Source organism: Lepidochelys kempii, chromosome 3, assembly GCF_965140265.1.
Source record: "Lepidochelys kempii isolate rLepKem1 chromosome 3, rLepKem1.hap2, whole genome shotgun sequence".
Classification (NCBI taxonomy): domain Eukaryota; kingdom Metazoa; phylum Chordata; order Testudines; family Cheloniidae; genus Lepidochelys; species Lepidochelys kempii.
Window position 1 is genome coordinate 47,944,401 of NC_133258.1, and position 24,536 is coordinate 47,968,936.

The window sequence follows — 24,536 nt, forward strand, 5'->3', positions numbered from 1 at the left end:
GAAATGGGTCAAAAGCTAATTATTGTTATGTATAATTTAAATTCAAATCATATATATAGTGCCACAACCTTACTAAGTGCTTTACTGAGTAATACGTGTTCCCAGCCAGAAAGCATACACAAGATACAGTTACAAGATGGAACGCCTTTCAAGAAAGGAGAAGCAAAAAAGGGTTATTTAGTGAGGGAGAAGTGGAAAGGAAGTGTTCCTGGAAAAGGTGGGTTTTAAGGAGGGGACTTGTTTGACAGCAAATGGAAGGCTGTTCGAAGCACAGAGGGTGGCATAGCTGAAGTCATGAAAGAGAGCAAGGGAGCAGTAAGAAGAGAGGATTTGAAAGAGCATAGGGGACACATGGAGCAGTTGGAGGAAAGGAGAACCGTGATGTAAGTGAGAGCAAGACTGTACAGGACATTGATGGTGGGGAGGACAAGGTGCTTGAATTTGGGTTAGAAGAGGAGAAGCAAATGGAAGGATTCTGTGTGGAAAGACATGTAAGAAGGTTAGAATTACTTAAAAGGAAGGATTTTAGCTGAGGCATTTTGGATACATTATGAGAGAAAGTGTTCAGAAAAAGAAAGGCCTGAAAGATAAAGGTTACAGTTGTCTAAAAGTGAGAGAAGAATAAGGCATAAATAAACAAGAGTTCTAGTGGTGCGTAGAATGGATTTTGGTGTATCTTCTACAGTCTAAACAGCTATCTTGCTGCAGGAGTTCTCGGAAATGTCTTAGCCCTTCACTACAGAGTCCACAGTCTGTCTTCTATCCCTCCCAACACCTTAGATGAGGGCTGTGTGAAATCCACAAAGCTATCTCACAAAACTGGGGTTTTAGCCCACGGTAAGACTTTTTTTCGCCACCACTGCCCAGTATTGAGTGCTACTCATGCTGCTTATACAGCTGGATCAGTTGAAGTTCCGTGGCTCATGTACTGCTTCCTTTTCCTGAGTTACTCAGAAAAAGTAGAGTATGGCTCACTTACGTAAAATATCAGTGAGCAAACTGGCCTAACAGTCATGGAGCTTCTGGGGAGAGGAGAGCTGTGTGGAATTCCTACCCTATACATCTGAAGGAAGGAGAGTTTAGGGAGATGATCCCACCACTTCCCCCGCCAGGCAATGAGATGGTATAATTATTCCTCATTTCCCCACTCCAAATTCCTCTCGCTTTCAGGAGAAGCGAGAGTGGGAAAAGACCTTTCCCACATAGCATTCAGGAGAAAGGAAAGATTTGCCCCCAAGCCACTTGCAGTAGCAAGGAGAGCAAAACTCTCACACTTAAGTGCAGGAGTGGCCAAGCTGTGGCTCCGGAGCCACATGCGGCTCTTCAGAAGTTAATATGCGGCTCCTAGTATAGGTACTGACTCCGGGGCTTGAGCTACAGGCGCCAACATTCCAACGTGCTGGGGAGGGGGGGGTGCTCACTGCTCAACCCCTGGCTCTGCCACAGGCCCCACCTCTACCCCTTCCCACCCCCTCCCCTGAGTCTGCCATGCCCCCGCTCCTCCCCCTCCCCGCAGAGTCTCCTGCACGCCATGAAACAGCTGATTGGGAGGTGCAGGGAGGGAGGGGGAGGTGCAGATCGGCAGGGCTGGCATTGGGCAAGAGGTTCTGGGAGCAGGGGGTAGGGGAGTGAAGCTGATGGGAGGCTGCTCACGTATTACTGTGGCTCTTTGGCAATGTACATTGGTAAATTCTGGCTCCTTCTCAGGCTCAGGTTGGCCACCCCTGCTCAAGTGACTTATTCCATCCCAGACAAGCTGCCATCCCTATTCAGTTTACCAAACATTCACCTGCAACAAAATGACAGGCATACTCAACTCAATGCCACTGAGTGCAAGTGACTCTCCTTTGACCTTGAGTCTTTTTCCCCCCACTGCTGTGGGCCTAAGCTCCCCTGTCTTGGAAGCAAGAGAGGGTATGCCGTTCTCAAGCCTACTGAGGCATTAAAAATGTATAATGAGGTGTTTTTAAAGTACCCACTAGGATGTAGAATATTCAGTGGGCATGTTTGTGTATGTACCACACCTATCACATTTCAATACTGATGTAATAAACAGTAAATGATATCAATTTTTAAAAAGTCTGGGGGCGCTTGTCTGGAATGAGCACTTCGTTTTCTATAATGTGTAGTGACTTTTACATAAATAACTGGTAGGCATTGTACAGTTTGACAATCTACTGGGCCTGTTACTATGCATTTTAAAAGGGCAGTATTTCCCTATGCAGTGTAGTTGTATCTGTGTCATTTCCAGGATATTAGAGAGACTAGATGGGTGAGGTGATATCTTTTATTGGACCAACTTCTATTGGTGATCGAGACAAGCTTTTGAGCCACACAGAGTTCTTCTTCAGGTCCGGGAAAGGTATTCCCAGCGTCATCCTCAAAGGAAACTTACACAGCGCTTTCAAAAAATGAGCCTGGGAACTTAAATTCATTACTTTGCTAGACGCTAAAAATTATGGACTGAAGAAAGACACTGGATTTATGGCTTATTACAAACAGTCTGTAACCCACTAACCCCTACTTTTGTGCTATGACTGCAGAGATGTTAACGGGCCACTCTACCTTGGATGGTCCCTTACAACAGTGGCTCACCCAGGTGTATGTGTACCCCTGAGGTATGCAGACGTCTTCCAGGGGGTACATCAACTCATCTGGATATTTGCCTAGTTTTACATCAGGTTACATAAAAAGCACTGGCGAAGTCAGTAAAAACTAAAATTTCATGCAGACAATTCGTTGTTTGTACCGCTTTATATACTATACTCTGAAATATAAGTACAATATTTATATTCAGATTGATTCATTTTATAATTATCTCGTAAAAATGAGAAAGTAAGCAATTTGTCAGTAATAGTGTGCTGAGAGTCAATAGTTTTTAAGTGAGGTGAAACTTGGGGGTATGCAAGACAAATCAGACTCCTGAAAGGGGTACAGTAGTCAGGAAAGGTTGAGAGCCACTGCCTTAGCATATGAGCTAATTATGTTCACTAAACAATCTGTTCCACCTTACCTTTTGCTGTGAAACTGGGAGTACCTTTCCCAGACCTGAAGAAGAGCTCTGTGTGGCTCGAAAGCTTCTCTCTCTCGCCAACATAGGTTGGTCCAATAAAAGATATTACCTCACCCACCTTGTGTCTCTCTAGTATTTCCTTAGTAATTTATATAGTTAGTGGCGGGAGATGTCTGTGGAGTATTTTAAAGGATCACTTTGTAGCTACATCTGTGAAGTTTGGAATAATTAAACCTGTGAACGTGTTGTTTTTATATCCAATTTAGAACTCGTTGTCGTAATGCTGGTCCTGTATCACTGTCGGAAAAGAGCATCTCCCAGGTTGCAGAAATATTTAAAGCAAGAGGTCACTGTCAAAACTGTGACAGACTCTTTGTAGATGAAAGCCAGATCAACCAGCATAGTCATGCAACTCAACACAAAGTTAAAATTATTACCACAATGGAAGAGTCCATCTTGATGTTTTGCCATATTAATGAAAGAAATAAAAACCCATGTCAGCTGAGGCAGATTATAAATCAGTCAAGGTCTTCACTCCTTAAGAGACCATTGACTTTGAGTGAGCCTGTCTGTGAAAATGAGTCTGCCATTTCAAAACGGAAAAAGGATTTAGAAGAAAAAAATCAAGAGGCTAGAGTAAGCCTACATCAAGACAACACAGGCAAAATAAAAGCCTGGTTCTGTGAATGCCTTCTGAAGTTTGCTACTGAAGAGTCAGTTGAAAAGCACGTTTTGTCAGCAAATAGAATCTGTCACAAGTGTGCTGTATGTGGGAAGCTTGCTGAAAACTCAAGCATCATCCGTCTGCATATGAGTCGGTTCCACGGAGGGGCACACTTAACTAACTTCATTTTCTGGTGCCGGGCATGCAATACAGACCTCCTGAGAGAAGAGAACATTATGGCACATGTCACTGAATTTCATGGTGGACATTCTTACTATTACGAACAGGAAGCTCTAGAGAACGAACCTATGGCATCGTCTTCTGACACACTGTGCAATATCTCCAAATGGGAAGAGCATCTTCCTAGCCCTGTGGATCAGTCCCTTGAGAGAAGTCCTATTTTAGGAAAATGGCAATGCTGCATTTGTGAGGAAATGTTTGAGTCTGAAGACAGCGTTAAACAACATTGTATGTCTTTAGGAAGCCATCAGTTTCACAGGTATTGCTGTGGCTTGTGCAAAAAGCATTTTCACAAAGCAGAAACACTATACCGACATTGCCAAGAGCAGCACAGCCAAGAGATACAGGTTAAATATTTTTGTGGCCTTTGTGGTGATCTCTTTTTCGATGTTGAGGAAGAATTTCTAGTCCACTATAAGGGTTTCCATAGCACAGATTACATGTTTGTGTCTGAAGAGTCAATAAAAAATAAAGACGACCTTACACTATTGGAAAAAGGTGACTTTCTAACCTGCGGCTGCCGGGAAGAGTATATCTCTAGAGTAAATAGAAAGGAAGATCACCGGAATTGTCAGAAAGCCCTACTGGAAAAAGGCAATCTGTGGTTTCGCTGCTGCTTCTGTTCAGCAACGGCACAAAATTTCACAGACTTGAATGATCATCTCAGCAAAAGTCACACCCCAAGGAAAAGCCATGAAGAGATGTATGTTGTGAGATGTGGTGCATGCAACAAAAATTTCCACGATATTGTGAGTGCCCATCAACACTATCATGATAAACACTGCTTCTTGCAAAAGCCTAATATAAAACATTTTGGATCAGAATCAGAAAGCAAAGTCTTCAACTTTACAGCCACTGGTGCTTGTGTGGACAAGAAGCCTGATAAACTAAAGTTTCCAGCAAATGGAACTAAGGTTCAAAAAAAGTCAGAGTCTCCTTCTCTAAAGAGAGAAGAAGATAGAAGGAAAGAAAGAAATGAGAATAAAGCATATTCTGAAGAGCATGGTGAAGAAGGTATGTAGAAATTATGTCTTTAGTTTGTTTTTTAATGCACAATAGGAAAAAATACAGTTGTAATATGCTCATATAGAAATTGTTCAACAGAACATGTAAATATACCATGCACCTATATCCAGTCTGTACATATGAAATAATGTAAACTCAGTTATATGTTTAAAGCTGTAACTTTAGTAAGTTTCTGGTGCCAAATCCCGAGAACTCAAGTTGAACTTTGTATTACTAAGTGCTTTATCAAATCTGTTTCTTGTTTGTACAATACAAATAATTTACCAAGAATTTGTGGACCATGCTTAACATGGAATTCTGTACTGACCACAGGAATTAGCTGGAAATTGGACAGCAATCTTCAGATGCTGCTCTTCGTCCTCTTTTTCTTCTCTCAATCACCCTTTCTATGAAGGGAGAAGACACTTCAATAGTAGGTTAAGTCAAAGTTAGGGAAAATCACAAGGAAGCTGTGAGAACCACATAGAGAGAGGGGGTAGCTTTTGACTCCAAAATGGATGCCATTCAGGAAAAGCATTCCTTCTACCCAACCTGGTGTACGTAAGCAGCTACTTGTAACCTGCGCCACTGATCTACCCTGCCTACTATTAAGTGGTGTTTAAAAACGAGCAAACAGCTGGTGTCCCAGTGGGAGATGCCCTTTGAGAGACTTGAGCCCAGAATCGCTCATCAGATAAAAAGGGACTTGGTAGCATTTGGTATCACTTAAAAATTCACTGTCATAATGAAAGGACCAACAGTAAAGGGATCCAAATAGATTCCTATCCAAACCCCTCCCTTTGGCCAAGGCAAATGGTTGCAATGTGAAGTCCTCACAGGGAATAGAAGTCCTTGGAAGACCAGGGTGGGTAAAGAAAGGTCTCCTATGAGAATACAAAGTGTGTGTGTACCTACATAAGTGAGATTTTTCTATTTTCATATATATATATATATATACACACACTCTGTGTGTGTTTGTGTGTTCACACACACACACACTCTGATGCAGGGTATCCCAGCCTGTTATTAAGGTTGCTTGATGCCTTCTATTATAAGACTGGTTTCATTTGCTTATAACTTTTGCCAGACTATAATCACTTTCACTGAAATTTTCTATACAGGTTGTGTGCCTCAGGCTGAAGTTTTCTGACAAATTATTCTGTAACTATTTCTGAGAATGAAGCAATGAAATATGGCCATATTAAAAAATTCTGGCAACCTTTTCTTTAAAATGCCCCCATGCTTTTGAGCAGAGACTTGAAATGTAGCAAGGGGTGTCCTTTGTGTCAGGAATGTGCCTTTTGCTGTCCCCATGAAAATCTATCCTAATATAGCCAATTTATAAGCCATTGCACGTGCTCAGTCGACACTTAATCCTGGGTCACAGCTAAAATCCTCAGAGATTGTTTGCACTGAGCATGCTCCAGCACAGAGCTAAAGAAGGATGCAGGACTTTCCCTTCAGTAACAGCATTTCCTGGCTGCTTCAGTCCATGATGAGTCCATGTCCTGGCACTTGAACTAAGAGCAGGAGACTCCCTTGCTGGGCCCATGGAGTGTGGAGGAGGAAGTCACCTGAATCAAATGCAGAGGGGACAAGAGCTGGATCTGAAGATGAAAAGTAGTAAATGAGACAAGAAGCCTCTGGGGAAGAGAAGACTGATATTGGGAGCTAGGGAGGGAAATAGAGGGATAGGAGATTGTGATTGGATGAAGAACAAGGGGAAATTTGGGACTGGCTGGGCAAGAAGGCTGGAACTAGGAACTAGTGGGGTGAGACACAAGCAGGAGCCATAATGTGGAAAGGGAGCTGGGACTGGCTGGGCTAAGAGATTAGAACAAGTGCACAGTGGGAGTGGGGGACGCTGAAACTGGATGGAGCGTTTATGGAGGGAAACTGGGACTGGAAGCCAGTGGGGACAGGGACGTGGGGTATGGTGGTGACTAGGGACTGGCAGTGGGTCAGGGAAGAGAGAGATCAGATGAGGAGCCAAGATAGGTGACCTGGGACTGGCTGTGCAAGGAGAGAGGGCGGGGAACAAAAAGATCTGGATTGGTGGGGAGTGGGTGTGGCTTGGCAAGGAGACTGGGATGCAGAGTCCAGATGGTGAAAGTAGGATGGGAGGGTAGGAGACTGGGCCTGGGATGAGAAGCCTGAGGAGTAGAGAGTAGGATTGACTAGGTAAGGAGAATGGGTCTGAGACAAGGAGTTGGGTGGGAAGGGACAGGAACAATGTGGAGGAGACTGGGCAGAAAGGGTCAAGCTTAAGGGAAAGAGGTATAAGAGTCTGTGCCGCCTGGAGTGGAACCCAAAATTCCAGAGTTTCTCCTTTCCTCATCTTGTTAGCAAAGTCTGTGTTCTCTCCCTCTAGTAGCTGATCCACATAGAGAATGAAAACCTACTATAGCTGGCAGTTACTCTGTTAACTCATGTAGCAGAAGTCTGTGCAGTGGATTTTAAGGTTCCAACCTGATGGCCCATGTGGGTGTCAAGATGAAGCCACATGATGGAATTTGGTTTTGCAGGTTTTTAATTAGTTTTTAATTTTTGTCGGTGATTTCCTATGTTAAAGGGACAGTATTAAGGTTGCAAAGTTAAGCACTGAAACGTTAGGAAATACTAGAATTAAGACTATTGTAACCTTCATTGGGCCCGCTTACGTGTGTTCATTATGATAAGGTCCTTTATTACATGATCACACACTGTGCTTGACTTTCCAATCTTAATAATGATCCTTTAACATAGTTTTGTGCGTGTAATAACTTGACACAGCTTACATTATTAACTGCATGGGTTTTTCTTTGCCCACTAAAAAATGCATTCTGTAAATGCATGTTAGATATTTTGTTATAATATGACCAACACTCCCTGTTTATATGCCATGTCTTTGCTGATCGTGGGGTTGACCAGTTGTTAAAAATTAACTTTGTTTTAATGTGTTGTAAATTCTAAAACTAAATGGATGATCAACAGCTTGACTGTCTTGTAGGAAGTTTGATAGAGCATAAAAAGGGCATCTTTTACGCTTTGTGAACACAGTTCCATCTCAAACAAATGGTTATTACATGCATCAAATATATAATCCTGAGTGTGGTTCTCTGCCTAGTAAATTTACAGATTACTAAAAGTTACCTCAAGTGGTTAAAAAAATTGCTATGAAAATTACATTTAGCGATCATACTATATTTTATAGTTTTTAAGAGTTATTGCTTAGAATTTCTCACAGAATAGCAAATTATGTGGATTTCTTTTGAAAGCACAATTGAGTTGGGAGATGTACAGGCTGGATAAAAATGGAGGTAAATTTAAAATATATATTTTTATCCATTTGAAGACAGTGAACTGCCAGATTTTGACTATCTGCGCACCATGACTCACATCGTGCTGGTGGACTTAGACAACTGGGGAAGGTTTTTCATTCATCTGCCAGCCAACCTGAACCAAGGGACATTTGTCTGGGGCTTTCAAGGTAAAAGTTATCTAAGAAAATAGCATGGAGGGCTTAACAGAAACCCAAAGAAATTCACTAACAACATCGTAGAACCAGACTGGGCAAAGAACAGGATACTCGTTGTATTCCAAAGTGGACCTTCTATTGCATCAACATAGTGTTTCCCAGGCAGCCACCTATAGAAAACTAAGATGATGGGTTCTAAAATACTAACACACAAACCCACTTAATAAAGAGCATTGCTGCCTGTTAGCTAGAGAACTTCCTTAAGAGAAAACGTAAATATTAGCTAACCCAGTGGTTCTCAAAGCTGGTCCGCCTCTTGTTCAGGGAAAGCCCCTGGCATGCCGGACCAGTTTGTTTACCTACCGCGTCCGCAGGTTCAGCCAATCACAGCTCCCACTGCCCGTGGTTCACCGCTCCAGGCCAATGGGGGCTGCGGGAAGGACGGCCAGCACGTCCGTTGGCCCGCACCGCTTCCCGCAGCCCCATGGGCCTGGAGCGGTGAACCACGGGCAGTGGGAGCTGCGATTGGCTGACCCTGCGGACGCGGCAGGTAAACAAGCTGGTCCGGCCTGCCAGGGGCTTTCCCTGAACAAGCAGCGGACTAGCTTTGAGAACCACTGAGCTAACCCTCTCATACTGGAAGTTTGACTTGACTTAAATGTGTAGCTGAGAGCTGTGAAAGGAAGGTAAAAAAAAAAAGTGGTTTGTGGGATCCCTCTTGGTCATTTCCACAATTCACACCTACCAATAAGGGATTTCTTGACTCACAGCATTGCGTACTCGTAACTTATTTAAAATATTAAAACTTTTCTTGTACTCCAGCTGGTGGTTGTGAAAACTCCAGAATGTGTGGATTTATGTGAGACATAAACTAATATCCAATAGATACCCCAATTATATTAGGCATATGTTGAAACAGACTGTACGCATTATATAGTAACTGTAGTGAGGTCCCCTATATAAATAATGTATCAAATATATTAATATTTTCTTGTGGAAGCCTCTGATTATGACCCTCAGATAAGTGTGTTAAACGCTTTTTGTGGTGGAAGGCAGCCTTTGATGCAAGATGTATCTATTTATGCTGATGGAAACAATATTCAGACTTTCTTCACTTCTGATCCTGAGAAGATAACTCTTACAAAAACTAATATTAGAGGCACCATACAGACACAGTTTACCCCCTACATCAACCTCTTTGAGAATAGAGAATAGTATTTAGTTTTATATAATGTTTAGTCAAAAAATAAGATGTTCCATTTTTCAGACCTATTCATTTGTTTTGTCATTTTCCTCTCCTTGAACTGTTGGATTGTTGCTTATGATGATGTGGTGTTATGCATCTTTTATCCTTTGTTGCTTAGGAGGACACAGCAATTGGAAGCCTCCAGAACAGTGCAAAATCTTTAATTACCTTAATAAGATTGGTTGTTTCTTCCTTCATCCACGCTGTGGTACCAGAAGGGAAGCAGCAGACTTCGCACTCTGCATGCATGTAAGTCATTGCTCTATCTATTTTTGTGGTTTACTTTTTTTGTTGGTGATCAGGTGCATGGGGATGGTATATTTGTGTGCAGTAAAGTACATTATAAAACAGTCATGATGAAAATTGCTGTAATAAAACTTCAGATGGGAAGAACAGATAGTGGATCTGACCAGAGAAAAAGGGAAATGGTTTATAAATATAATGCTTAAAGGAAAATTTCTTCTACAGAGGAGTTTTCTGTTTCAAAAGGCTACCTGGTAACTGAATATTTAGTTTAATGTCTCCCTCACCCCCACATAGGCTGGCCGTCTGGATGAGCACCTGCCCAAACAAATTCCTTTCACCATTCTCTCTGGAGACAAAAGCTTTCTAGAACTGGAGGATCAGTTTAAGAAGACTCAGCGGACAGCTCACATCCTAAACCCTCATGACATCGATGGAGATATGATGTGTGCCTTACTAAACAGCATTTCAGATACTACAAAAGGTAGTACATAAACAATTAGAATCCAACCAATAAAAGAAAGACATCACTGCTGATAGTAACAGCTATACAGTTACCCAGTGTTTCTTTAATTAGCATTCTTATTTAATGAATTGATCTACAGCTAAAATTGCACTTTTTACTAATATGATTCTTAACTGGGAGGCATGAACAATGAGGAAGGAAATAGTTCAACATATCCTAGAGATTGGAATTATTGACAGAAAATAAAATGAGATTCAAATTGGAAAAACACACACACTAATACATCTGGAAGGAAGTGGTCTGGGATACAGATAACAGACGGACTGGTAACACTGCCTATTATTAAGGTTGCCCAATGCTTCCCATTATAAGACCCCATTTTCAGTTGCATATTACTTTGCCAAACTTTAACCATTTGGGCCTACATTCGTTCTGGGTGTAGGCTGCAGGCAGAATACTTCTGAAAAATTTCTGCCGAAACAATTCAGCTGCTTGCAAGAATGAAACTAGGGGAAAATATTTTTCCTGTGTTTTTAAAAAAAAAAAATAATAATAATTTCTTGAGACCTTTTCTTTTAAATGCTTTTGAGCAGAGACTTGAAATTTGGCCAGGGAGTGGCCATTGTGGTTAAGAATGTGCCTTTAACTGTCCATGTGAAAATCCACCCAAATTTGGCCAAGTTATGAGCCTTTGAAAAAATCTCAGTTGGCACATGGTCAGTAGACTTTTATCACCTCTGGTTTCCAAAAATTTACTTGGTCCTCTCACAGCGCTAGTGCTAAACAGAATGAATATGCAGCATTCCCACGGAGTGATTAGGAATGCTTTCTCTAGTCCAGGGCTGTGAAGGCTCAGAAGGCCTTTAGCTGTAATTGCTGCTCCTCGGGGCCAGGGGGGACTAGGGCACTGGACATGAGAGAGCCTTTCTCTCCTTTGCTTTGTGACCTCCTGATGGCATCCATGGAACAGGAATCTATCCAGTTTGAATGCAGAGGGGGAAAAAGTTGGATCACTGTGAAGGAGTAGAAGATTGGGACAAGGAGACTTGTGAGACATGGATTAGAGGGGAAGAGAGAAACTGGGAAGTTGGAGGGGGAACCTGGTACCGGTTGGTGCGGGGAGGCTGGGACTCGTTGAGCATGGAAACTGGGACTGGGAGCCCATGGGCAGTGGGGTTCTGTAGCCACTTGGCTGTGGAGAAGGAAATGCAGAGATCAGACAAAGAGCTGGCAAGAGGTAGGTAACGGACTCACTGATCAAAGAAACTGGGAAAAGGAGCCAGAGAGGGGTGAGGTAGAAGACTGAGATCGGATGAGGAGATAAAGGAGGGGGGCGTGGGGATTGCTTTAGTGGGGAGGAGACGGATCGGACATGCTTCTGCAACTTCAGTTTGAGAATAGATCTGGGGTGTGTTGTTTGAATGGGCCTATGTTACCAAGCAATCCAGATCATTGTAGATGAATGCCCTGCCCGTCTCATTATTTACAACTCTACTAAACTTTGTCATGCTAAAATTTTATCAGCACTGATTTTATATTTACTTCCAGATCATTGAGGAAAATGTGGCATAGCATTGGGTCTAACGCAGATCCCTGTGCAACTCCAATAGAAACGTTCAGTGATGATTCCCCACTGACTTCTTTTTGAACTCTGTCAGTTATCCAATTCCTAATAGATTTAATGTGTGCTCTGTTTCTATTGTATATTGTTAACATAATCAGAAAGTTGTGTGCTACTAAATCAAATAACTTACAAAAGTCTAAATTTATTACATCTGTACTATAACCTTGATCGACCAAAATTGTAATCTCATCAAAGAATGAAATCGGGTTTGTTTGGCAAGACTGAATTTTTTTTTTCCGTAATATAACGTTGACTGGCATTAATTACATTCCTATCCATTAATTCTTTATTAATCAAATCCAGTATTGGCTTTTTCATTATTTTGCTCAGGATTGATGTGAGGTTAGCCCATCTACTTACAAGGGTCATTCCACTTGCCCTTTTTGAACATAGCCACATTTGAACATTTCAGCAGTCTGGAATTCCCCTGGTATTCCAAGATTTATTAAAAATTAACATCAGTAAGTCAGAGATCTCCTCAGCCATCTCTTCTAGGATTCTTGGGTACGAGCTATCTGTACCTGCTTATTTTTAAATGTTTACTTCTAATAGATGATGTCTAATGGACTGGAAAGTACTTCACCCTCATGTAGTACAGGTACATCATCCTACTTCTTTTCAACTACAGAACAGAAATATTTATCGAACATTTCTGCATCTTCTCATCATTATTAACAATTTTACTGTCTTCCTCTAATAATGGTTCTATACCATTGCTATGATTTCTTTTGTTCATAACAATGTACTTTTAAAAACAGCCTATTGGCTTTAGCCCTGCCATCCAGAGATATTTGCCTGACATCTTGAGCTTCACTTCTCAATTTTTTTGCAGTTCAAAACAGTTGATATAAATGAGAAGTTATCTTCCCTCTTTTTCCATTTATTATTAAATATTCCTTTATTTCTAATTGCTGCCTTCACTTTGCTACTGAACTAGGATGGGCTTTTAGCCAAAGTTGTTCTCTTGGTTGTGGAATTTTGGCTCTTTGACCATCTAATAAACTCTCCTTAAATAACTCAATTTTCATTCACAGTTTTCTGTCTATATTTTTCCTCCCAGTTAAATCAAGGTAGCAATAAACACCAACAAGAAAACCCTCCTGCTGTAACAATTTCTAGCCGGTGCTGGAGGATACCTAGTAATCCGCTGTGTCTGTCACTCTACAGAGACATCTGGTGGCTCAACTGGAGTATTGCTGAAGTAATGAGGTTTTTGTGTGTGTGATGTTTTGAGAAGAAAAAGCCGTGGACTCATGAATACATTTGTCCCACACCTCCTTTCTTTGAGGCCCCACATTTCAATACCCAGTGACACTGGGAGGAGTGGTAGATACTCTGGAGGGTAGGGATAGGATACAAAGGGCCCTAGACAAATCAGAGGATTGGGCCAAAAGAAATCTGATGAGGTTCAACAAGGACAAATGCAGAGTCCTGCACTTAGGACGGAAGAATCCCATGCACTGATACAGTCTAGGGACCAAGCAACTAGGCAGCAGTTCTGCAGAAAAGGACCTAGGGGTTACAGTGGACAAGAAGCTGGATATGAGTCAACAGTGTGCCCTTGTTGCCAAGAAGGCTAATGGCATTTTGGGCTGTATAAGTAGGAGCATTGCCAGAGGATCAAGGGACGTAATCATTCCCCTCTATTCGGCATTCGTGAGGCCTCATCTGGAGTAGTGTGTCCAGTTTTGGGCCCCACACTGCAAGAAGGATGTGCAAAAATTGGAAAGCGTCCAGCAAAGGGCAACAAAAATGATTAGGGGACTGGAACACATGACTTATGAGGCGAGGCTGAGGGAACTGGGATTATTTAGTCTGCGGAAGAGAAGAATGAGGGGGAATTTGATAGCTGCTTTCAACGACCTGAAAGGGGGTTCCAAAAAGGATGGATCTAGACTGTTCTCAGTGGTAGCTGATGACAGAACAAGGAGTAATGGTCTCAAGTTGCAGTGGGGGAGATTTAGGTTGGATATTAGGAAAAACTTTTTCACTTGGAGGGTAGTGAAGCACTGGAATGCGTTACCTAGGGAGGTGGTGGAATCTCCTTCCTTTGAAGGTTTTAAGGTCAGGCTTGAGAAAGCCCTGGCTGGGATGATTTAGTTGGGGATTGGTCCTACTTTGAGCAGGGGGTTGGACTAGATGACCTCCTGAGGTCCCTTCCAACCCTGATATTCTGTGATTGCTTCCTCTTGGAACACTAGGTAGGGTTGTATCACAGGAGATAGAAATTTTGAGGAGAGGTGCATCAATGGGGAGGGTGGCTAAAAAGGAGAGAACAAATGTGGTGCCAGCTTTCTTTTTAGTTTGTCTTTATAATTAACTTTGTGGCACTAATAGTAGGGATTTCCAACAATGCTTAGCAACAGAAAGTCTTGCTAACTAACTTCAGAACATCCAGTTTAATCAAATCAAACACCTACAGTTTTCTAGAAAACCTTCTCGTGACTTATTTCTCTTTCAAACATGAAAAAAAATCTTTTAGTAACTGGGCTAATTATTATTAAGACACTAATACAAAAATATTCTCATTCTGTTCCTTTGATTGTGTATTATACAATTTTGCATAATTATAGGGGAGTAACAGACAACTAAGAATAATAGCCTCAATGTGTGTTGTAATTATGTAACCCTGTTTTAAACTTGTTCAAAGAATTGAATCCACAAGGAATCTTACACATCCAAAGTAACCTGAATATTTTTCATACAGTAGCTTCTTTGTTGTACTGCTCAAATGTACCTGTTTAAAGTGTTTATTGATGTGAGTAATAGAGTTCTACCTTCCTAAGTCTGGGCTGTTCATATTTTTTAATTATCTTGTTTTTCATCAGCCAGGGTTAGCAGCTGCCAAAGCAAATTTTCCTTGAAGGGTGGGGAATTGAGGGAAACAAGGGATATGTTGGCTCCTAAACTCATGTAAATGCTTAAATGACTAAAGACTGAAGGCCTTTGTCCTTCAGATAGCTATGCAGCTTCATCTCCTGCATTTCGAAACCTAGAAAATGCTGGGGGGTGAGGGTTGAAAACTGTTATCAAAAGATTATACTGTAATTGTCTGCTGAAATAACTAATTCCATATATATAACTAAAAAGAAAAGGAGTACTTGTGGCACCTTAGAGACTAACCAATTTATTTGAGCATAAGCTTTCGTACAGCTACAGGTAGCTCACAAAAGCTCATGCTCAAATAAATTGGTTAGTCTCTAAGGTGGCACAAGTACTCTTTTTCTTTTTGCGAATACAGAGTAACACGGCTGCTACTCTGAAACCTGTATTTAACTAGTTAACTATTTTCAAAAGCTAAAAGGTTTAATGACATTGAGAGAGGGTGCTCTCATTTTTTAGTAGTCTGAACTATCCCTGATTTACCTGTTTAAATACCTGTCTCTAAAGGTGAGTGATGTGTAATCGAGCCATACTTCTGGATTCATGTTCATCATATGACTTTTATTATTTATGTTAAAATAACTTATGTTGTGCAGTAATGTCCATTGCACTCACAGGGCAAGATATATTCCCTGCTCCAGAGAACACAACCTGTTTAAATGTTTCTAGCATGTGGGTGCTCTGTACCTAAATTAGGAGACACCAGTTTAGATACAAAAGTGTAAAATAACAAAAAAAAATCTTCCCCTCCAAAGAAACCCCCCAAAAAGTCTTCCTTTCTTTATCTTATAACACTTCCTGAATTGAGTAAGTCTCAGTAACTCTTCCAGGAGGAATTATGTTGGGCTGCTTCATCTACATTATTGATGGAAGGCCTGTAAGCGAGGGCTGGAATGTCATTCCTGCGGTAACATTATCCAGGCTGCTAAAGGGTTACAGCTGCTCAGTGCTTCTATTCTTGGAGCTCTGGTTTTTCTAAAAGGTAAGCTCTGGGAATCATTTTCGGGAAGTTCTCTGGCCTGCGTTATACAGGAGGTCAGACTAGATGATCAGAATGGTCCCTTTGGAATATGCATATTTAAAATAAGACAAACACAGGACGTTCCTGAATTTCTCAAGTTAAACCTCCTCATCAAAAAGGTATCATTTGCCATCAAATGATGGGAGAAGATAGTAATGGCACCACAGTGTATTTATCAAAGCATGAGATGGATTTTTTTATTGTTAGAAGCCTTTATATCAAGAGTGTACCCTTCTAATAGCTATGGCCTAGGTCAGTTGCAAATTACTGGGCTCAGTGTAGGAGGTAGTGGGTGAAATATGGCCTCTATTATGCAGGAAGTCAGAATGGTCCCTTCTGGCCTTAAAATCTTGGAATCCATGGAACCAACTGTCATTTCCTTTACTCTGACAAGTGATGAGCTCCATTCTGCAATTTTTTTTTGCCCCTCATGGAAATTTTTTTTTTTTGTACTTTGTTGTTGTTCCTTACCTACTGCTATTCATTTATGTATTTCTAACACAGAGAACTCTCCATTCCTTCTGCTTATGGGAGAAACCCTGTCTGTTTGTCTGTCCTGTCTCAGGATTTCCTCTGTGATGACCTTTCAGAATCTGCACTTTTCCATGCTTGTTCTTTACCAAATACCTGACTCAACTGCTTTAACCCCTGCATTGGTTATGCTTGGAAAAGGCCCTTTGCAGTTTATTTGCACCAGGGAAGATGCAATTTGAGGTCAGTGCCAGGATATCACTGAGAGCCACCAGTTCCCAGGCAAACCACCTTAGGTGTGTCCTGGCCTCCTCAGAAGTTGACTGTATAGGCCTCATAGATTTGAAATGATCAAATGACTGCCCTGCTGGGAGGTGGAATCCTGCACCAGAACAGTCTGCTTCCATGAAGTTCAGCACCACAGTGCTGGTTAGATGTCTTGCAAGTGGTAACTGAACTTCAGATCATCAGTGTCAGAGATGGAATCTCTGGGAATGGCAGAGTTTAACATGTCCCATGTCACATTTGACTCTGATTTGGAGATTAGGTTGGGTTTCGCCCCCACTACTCCCCCACCCCCACTAAACTGGAGATCACCTTGCACATCTTGACTGTCCTCAACCTGTGCCAGTTACTTAGAGCTTTTCAGACACCATTGACCTGTCATAGTCAATGTGTCAAACCAAGTTCAGAATACCTTTTCACTGGTATGTGGTCTATGGAATGTGTGTCTTATGGCTGATGGGACTGTACAAGTGCTGAATGCACTGAGAAGTTGAGGCACACTTTCATCACTGAGCTTGCTGGAAGCTCATATGCCAGGGTTTGCCATTTTTGGGGGACGGCTGCCTTTTGTTTCCTTGAAGTAGTCTGGATTAGTAATCATGCCAAGATACTTGATGCATTTGGGTCTAGGTTTCTCCTTTCCCCGCATAGTTCAACAATTCATACCAGGAGGAACATGATTCTTTGGAAGACTATTTGCAGAATATGTGGGAATCGCCATCAGACAGATTTTGAACTACTGATTTGCTCAGACAGATTTTGAACTACTGATTTGCTCCAAGAGAATACAAGTTTTTTCCAAATGTTACTGACCCTGTCTTGTGCCCGTGAGGCCTTCATAAGGAAGGCCTTTCCTAAATGGGAAAAAAATTTCAGTATAATCTAAGGTGTGAATTTAAACCAACATAGTTACACCAGTGTGGACACACTTATTCTGATATGAGTGGCTTTATTTGGTTTAGTTTGTAGCTTGGGAAGGGGTTTAGTTAAACTAAGCTAAAAGCCACTTTTATACCAAAATGAGTGTCCTCGTAGGGCAGTATAACTAAATGGGTATAACTAGTCAAGCTTTCTCATGTAGACAAGTTCTAAATGTGTCATGTTCAAACAAAACGACAGATGAACTCTGTCTCTCCTTAGCATGACACAATTCATATTCCAGAATATAATCCTGTGCCTGCAAATATCAATGCACAATTGGTGCATTCACCTAGTCTTGATAACTTGTCATTTAAGATGGACTTAACAGGACAGCATTAGGCGCTTGACATCAGACACTGTTACCAGGCCAGTGGACAGCACATATGAATGGGAGTAGTCCAAGTACCACCTTCTCCTCCTCTATTGCAACTGATCATCAATAAAGCCCATTTAGTCACTGATTCTGCAGCATTCCTCTGAAAGAAGCAAATTTCCCATTTGCCCACGGGAAGACCATGGAAAGCCAGGATTTTGCAAAGGTTAGCCATGATCTGATAATGTCAGTGGATTGCCACTCCAACACAAGAACTAACGGCTCTTCCTTATGGGGTGGAATGGTAGCTATGACTCCACTGCCAGCCCTGTCAAGCCTACTCTTTCAGCTAGTATCTAAAGGGGACTACCGAATCCCTACCCACCTGAACCATTTTGTAGTATCACTGGTACTGCTCCTTGCTCCTTTGTCCTACATTTAGGTCACCAGTCTGAAATCTTTGGCTTCACCCATACATAGGGCTCTACCAAATTCACGGCCATGAAAAACACGTCACACAATCTGTGTTTTTGCGTGCTTTTACCCTATCCTATACAAATTTCCTGGGGGAGACCAGAGTTTCCCAAACTGGGGGTCGTGACACACAAGGAAGTTGAAGGGGAGTCACAGTATTGCCTCCCTTATTTCTGCGCTGACTTCGGAGCTGGGATGTTGGAGAGCGGCAGGTGTTGGCCAGGCACCCAGCTTTGAAGGCAGCATCCAACCAAGTATAAGTAAGGGTGGCAATACCATACCATACCATACCATGCCACCCTTATTTGTGCTCTGCTGTCTTCAGAGTTAGGCGGCTGGAGAGTGGAGGGTGCTGACTGAGGGCCCAGCTCAGCAGGCAGCAGCGCAGAAGTAAGGGTGACCATACCATACCTGCCATCCTTACTTCTGCGCTGCTGCTGGCGGTGGCTCTGCCTTCAGAGCTGGGCTCCCAACCAGCAGCTGCCACCGCTCTCCAGCTGCCCAACTCTGAAGGCAGTGCCACCAACAGCAGCGCAGAAGTAAGGGTAGCGGTGCTCCACACGACCCCCCCTACAATAACCTTGTGACCCCGACAATTACAACACCGTGAAATTTCAGATTTAAATAGCTAAAATCATGAAATTTGCAACTTTTAAAATTCTCTGTTCATGAATTGGCCCTATTCATACACCAGGATCTTGTGTCAAGTTTCCCAAGCAAAATCTGCCCGCGCGCGCGCGCACACACAAAAGCTATCCTAAAGCAATTTTGACTTGAAATAGAAGATGTTGATCTAGTAGTTACTTATGTATCTCAGTTGTGAACCAAGGCCTTCAGCATCTCCATTCTAATGTAACGCTCATCCTAAGAACTGAAGAGGGAAATTGATTCCACTCTTTCATCATTTTGCAGGTGCCAAAAACATTGCATGGGTAAGGATGCAATGCAGTCTGAGAGAGAAGAGTTGTTTGGTAAATGAGAAGCCACTATAGAGTTTGCAATGCCTCCTATGTCTCTAGCTCTCATTTATAAAGAATTTAATGAGTTTCTCAGGAATGGGCTGTACTTTGGGTAGTCGTTCTTGACACCACCTAGAGATATTCTGGATCCTTTCCAGGGCTGTCCATTAAGTCTGCCAAGTGTCTTGAGCAAGAGACCATTCCATCCCCAAGTACCTGATGCATAAATGCAGCAAAGTATTTCAGCCATCACTTTGGGCTCCTGATCCAGGTCTGTTGAAGCCGCTGTTCCTAATTAGGCAAGTGTCTGTCATATTGTTATTCAAACCAGGTATATGATGATATGTGTTAGACACTCAGGGTCACATTTTAAAAGATGCACATGCACTCTTGAATGACCCAAATTTTGAAGAAAACCACCTACAGTGCATTTGCAATTTGAAGGTTATTTGCGTAGAACCTGTCCTAACTGGGCTTAGCTAAACTCAACCACTTTTCATAGTCTAAATGCAGGATAACACTTTGCTCCATTTTAGCAGATTGAATTATAATAGGCTACAGTTCAAAATCACTGGGAAACAGAGGCAGCAAATATCCTTCTTAACCAGCATGTGCTTGTATATGCATATCTAGTCTGTTCAACCCATTGTGATCAATTTTTTATAGTACAGTTTGCAGTGAGTATAATATCAAGTATTTAAATGAATGAACATAGGAAAACATGGAGAATGTAGCACAGAACACTATGTAGAGTTCCTGTGTTTGCTTTTCTTTAGCTTGCTAGAAAGATTTTTCTCAGAAGCACTATATAATGTGTGTTTGATTTGTGTATTTAAGTTTCAGACAGTGAAGAGGATGATGATATTAAAACAGTGCAAATGAGTTTTCAAGAAACAAAGAAACAGGAAGGTAGTCTTAATTTTAATTTTTCTTCTGTGTTTGTGAGTACCTTTTGACAGAGAATGTACAAGAAACTAAACTGTAACTTAATTTTATGTGACATGTCCTATAAAGAATACTGTCCAAAATGTTTAAGTACAGTAATTCCTCACTTAAAGTTGTCCCGGTTAACCTTGTTTCGTTGCTGGTCAATTAGAGAACATGCTCATTTAAAGTTGCTCAGTGTTCCCTTATAACGTTGTTTGGGAGCTGCGTGCTCTGTCCACTGCTTGCAGAAACAACAGCCCGCTGCAGCTAGCTGACTGGGGCTTGGGACCAGGGTGGACCGGCAGCCCCCCTATTAGCTTCCCGCTCCCCTAAGTTCCCTGTGCAGCAGCTGCCCAGCAGGCTGTCAGTTCCCGGCAGTTCAGCTGTCCCTTCCCCCAGTGCCATGTGCTGCTCCTGTCCTCTGCCTTGGAGCTGCTCCCAGGAGCTTCCTGCTTGCTGTGCGGGGGGAAAAGGGGGGTTAATGTCAGGGTGTCCCCCGCTTACCCCATCTCTATAGAGGGGTGGGGGATACAACAGGGTCAATGGAGGGAGCTTGCTGGCAGCAGCTGCTGTCTCAACTTGCTGATCTACTTAGAGTGGAGTCAGCATACTTAAAGGGGCAATGCGCATTTCTCTCACACACACACACACACACACACACACACACACGGTGTGTGTCTCTGTCTGCCATGCTGTCTCCCCTCCCTCCATTTGTGCTGCCCTGTAGAGTGTGGGACTACGTTAACAACTTGTTAACCCTTGAGGGCTCAGTTGAGTGCTAGTTCATCATTTAGCAGTAAGGCATTCCCTGGGAAATAGCCCACCTTCTTACTTCACCACCTCAACCAAGCTTCACAAATCATCATTGCTGTGTATAGTATTAAATTTGTTTGTTTAAAACTTATACTGTCAATATAATATAGTCCTTTGTCTGGTGAAAAAAAATTCCCTAAAACCTAACCACCCTAATTTACATTAATTCTTATGGGGAAATTGGATTCGCTTAACATCGTTTCAGTTAAAGTCATATTTTTCAGGAACATAACTACAACGTTAAGCGAAGAGTTACTGTATCTGTTTTTGCTTTATTGAACACTCATGAGTAGTGAGTATAGTGTTGAGGTATAAAGAAAAAACTTCATGCCAGCCAGAAAAATATGTGTCAGGCTAAGAATCTATTTCCACTGATTTACACAGGCTTAATAAGTCAGTTCAGGGTTAGTTGCTATATCTCAGCTTGGCACTCTAGTCTCCTGAAGGGGAGCTGTAAACTCTCACACAGTTACACATGAACAGGTTGAATTAATATATCTTACCTTACCTATTGGTAAATAATTCTGATACTTTCCCTATCATGCTTATTGTTGCTGTTCATCGCATGCTGTACTTTACTTATTCATTTTTGTTGATTACTGATGTACTGTCAAAGTACTATGTTGCATAAAGGTTTGATACATGTATGTTGGAGGCAAGAGGATTGAAAGTTAAAACAACACAGTAACATAAGACCGCTTTGTAATTGAGACTTGAACAAAGTCAAGATGTAATTGAATCTAATGTACATATAGTTTAATTAGATTTACCAGATATTACCAAGTGTTGTTACTAAAGTCTAACTTGGTCAGCATTCTAGACTTGTTTTTAAAAATACTTATATTAGCATCACTTATTTAAATGCATATGGAGTTCTAGGAGGCAGTTGGTTGTAAAGCTCGTTTTCCTCTTAATTTAGTTCCAGAATATGTGTGTTCATTCTGCACTTTGTTGCTCATTGGCTTTGTACTGGTTCCCTTTGAGAAACTAGGGGCTTGTGTAAACGGCTGGTGAGTGCACAGCAAGCCAGGGTGAGTGCACCAGCTTGCTGTGCAGTAACTCACCATGTAGGCACTGCTACAGTGCACTGGAAGTCCCAGAGCAGCTTAGTGTACTTCACGACAAGCTGGTGCGCTGTAGAGTCATGCTCTGGCTTGCCATGTAGACAATACTTAAGAGCAAGATAAAATTGATAGGAAAATGGTTGTGGATCTTAGGGATGTGATAGAACAAGAAATAGGCTCTTTTTGTTTAAACAGATTGTAAAATCCCCTGAGGAGTGATTTTGTTTTCCTGTAGTCAACAATTCTTTATTTGTAGGGCACACTATAAAGAAGGACTAGAAAAATGACTGAGAATGATCAGGGTTTACCAGTAAGTCTGACCAGTTCACCTACTGGCTGCTTGTAGATGTTGACTAGGACCAGGGAAAGAAATGATCCTTGTGGGATTCCACAAATGAGTGGCCTGGTAGTAGAGGTACAGTTTTCCATCAGAACCCATTTTAGCACATCGACCAGGACCCCGGGTACCTTTCTCAGATGAGACAGCAGTATCATATGGGTGACAGTGTAGAATGCTGGAGGGAGGTCCAGGAGGATGAGAGTGGATGTCTGTCCTCTATCCATTGACAGCAGGAGATCATCCATCTATGACACTAAAGCGGTTTCAGCTCCATGGCCTGGCCTGACTCTCTACTGTGCTGGGTCTAGGATATTAGATTTAGTTAGAACCTGAACCTGACTGAATAAAAATGAAAACATTTTAAACTTGTATTATAGTAATTCAAATACCTCTTCTTTTGTGGCAATAGTCAAGATTTCCATCACTGTGAAAAATTATTCAACCTTTGTCCCATTTTTTATGTGCTTGTGAATCTGACTGGCCTCCTTAAACAGAGGAGAAATTAAATTGTCGTTTATTTCATTAACCTATGATCTTAACAAGTACTAAAACTGCCTTGGGTTACCTCAAGCACAGTTTTTCTGTTAGTGAATTTTGTGCTGCAGTGGCAGCATTGAAAACTAATGTCTTCTCCTTATCCAAATCACAGGCCACAGGAATGTAAGTTGTTCTTTGAGTGCTTGATCATGTCGATTCCATTCTAGGTGTGCGCATGCTCACATACATGGTCATCGGAGATTTTTGCCTTAGCAGTATCCATAGGGCCAGCTGTAGCGCCCCCTTGAGTGCCGCACTCATGCGTCGGTATATCAAGCGCCGCCGGCCCTCTGCCCTCTCAGTTCCTTCTTACCACCTGTGGTGATTAGGGCTAGCGGTTTTGTCTCTTCTGATTTCAAGCCTTAGGGCCTTGTAAATAGCTTGTCTATAGTAGTTATGTTAAGTAGTTGTTAATTGTAGTTAGAAGTTAGAGTCCCAGTGGGGACTTTGCCTCAGTTGGGGCATGCCCCGGTCTCCAGGGTTTAAGCCCTGTCCAGACTGTAACAGGCCTATGCCTGTAAGTGACACCCACAGCAGCTGCCTCAAGTGCTTGGGGGAATCGCATGTGAAGGACAAGTGTTGTATTTGTAAAATTTTTTGACCCAGGACTCTGAAAGTATGGGATATTCGTTTGCGGGCTCTCCTCATGGAGGCTGCCCTTCGTCCGGCTTCTGAGCTGTCCTGCCAAGACTCACCTAATACATCGGCCTTGGTGCTCCGCACACCCCCCAGCATCCGGCTCCGCTCATTACCGCTCCCCATTGCCAGTGCCCAAAAAGAAAACAAAGAAGCACAGCTCCCCAGTACTGGGCAAGAAGGGCAATGGGACATGGAGCAAAGGACCCAGTTTGGGCCGCCCGGCCACTCTGGAGCCTCGTGTACGTACCTCCCCAGATGGGGTCCTTAACCCCTTAAAGGATCCACCAACGACTCCCGGGAGTGGTAAGGGATCCAGATTCCTGACGGCATCGACACCTTCCCTAGCTTCCGTGGTGCCAAGAGAGCAGTGGCCTGCACCTGCACCGCTGGCACTGCACGTGCCACAGGAAACAGCAAAGGCTCCCTACAAGGGCAAGCCAACCACTAATACCCCTCAGGGGGCAGTGGAGCACCACTTATCACCCAAGACAAGGCAGCGCTCTCCTCCTCCGCGCCGCAGATCTCCGGAGTCACAGCCCAGATTCTCTGGGCTCACCCTTGCTCATCGGCACTGTGATCGTGGTCCCCGCCAACTCGATGCGGATTTCCTAGGGGGAGGCGCCAGTGCCATACTACCAGTACCGTTCACCCTCCCGCCAGTTGTCCTCTCAGCGCAGCTCTCGGTCGCCTGCCCCGTGGGAGCGCTCCCCGTCATGACTCTGGTCCCCCTGGCACCGGTCCCCTCAATACTGGCGCCGGTCCTCTTACTCCGGGCATCAATGGTCAGCAGGCAGACACAGGTGTTGGCAGCCCCATCATGGTCACCGGAAGGGGATTCTTCTGGAACGGAAGGGCAGTTCTGCCCCTTGCCCAGACTCCACCAGCACGACTGGGCACCCGAAGCTGCCTTGGAAGCCCGGCCAGTGACCAG

At 42.7% G+C, this 24,536-nt stretch overlaps 1 protein-coding gene across 3 annotated transcripts in view; it reads left to right on the forward strand.

Annotated features, from left to right (window-relative positions):
• ZNF451 (zinc finger protein 451) overlaps positions 1 to 24,536 on the forward strand; it is a 69,067-nt gene that overhangs the window by 37,197 nt on the left and 7,334 nt on the right. For all 3 annotated transcript variants that reach the window (XM_073336299.1, XM_073336301.1, XM_073336300.1), the window contains 5 exons: positions 3,280 to 4,931; positions 8,257 to 8,391; positions 9,744 to 9,874; positions 10,166 to 10,352; positions 20,123 to 20,194. In XM_073336299.1, coding sequence (XP_073192400.1) covers positions 3,280 to 4,931; positions 8,257 to 8,391; positions 9,744 to 9,874; positions 10,166 to 10,352; positions 20,123 to 20,194 — 2,177 coding nt within the window. The remainder of the gene's footprint in view (positions 1 to 3,279; positions 4,932 to 8,256; positions 8,392 to 9,743; positions 9,875 to 10,165; positions 10,353 to 20,122; positions 20,195 to 24,536) is intronic.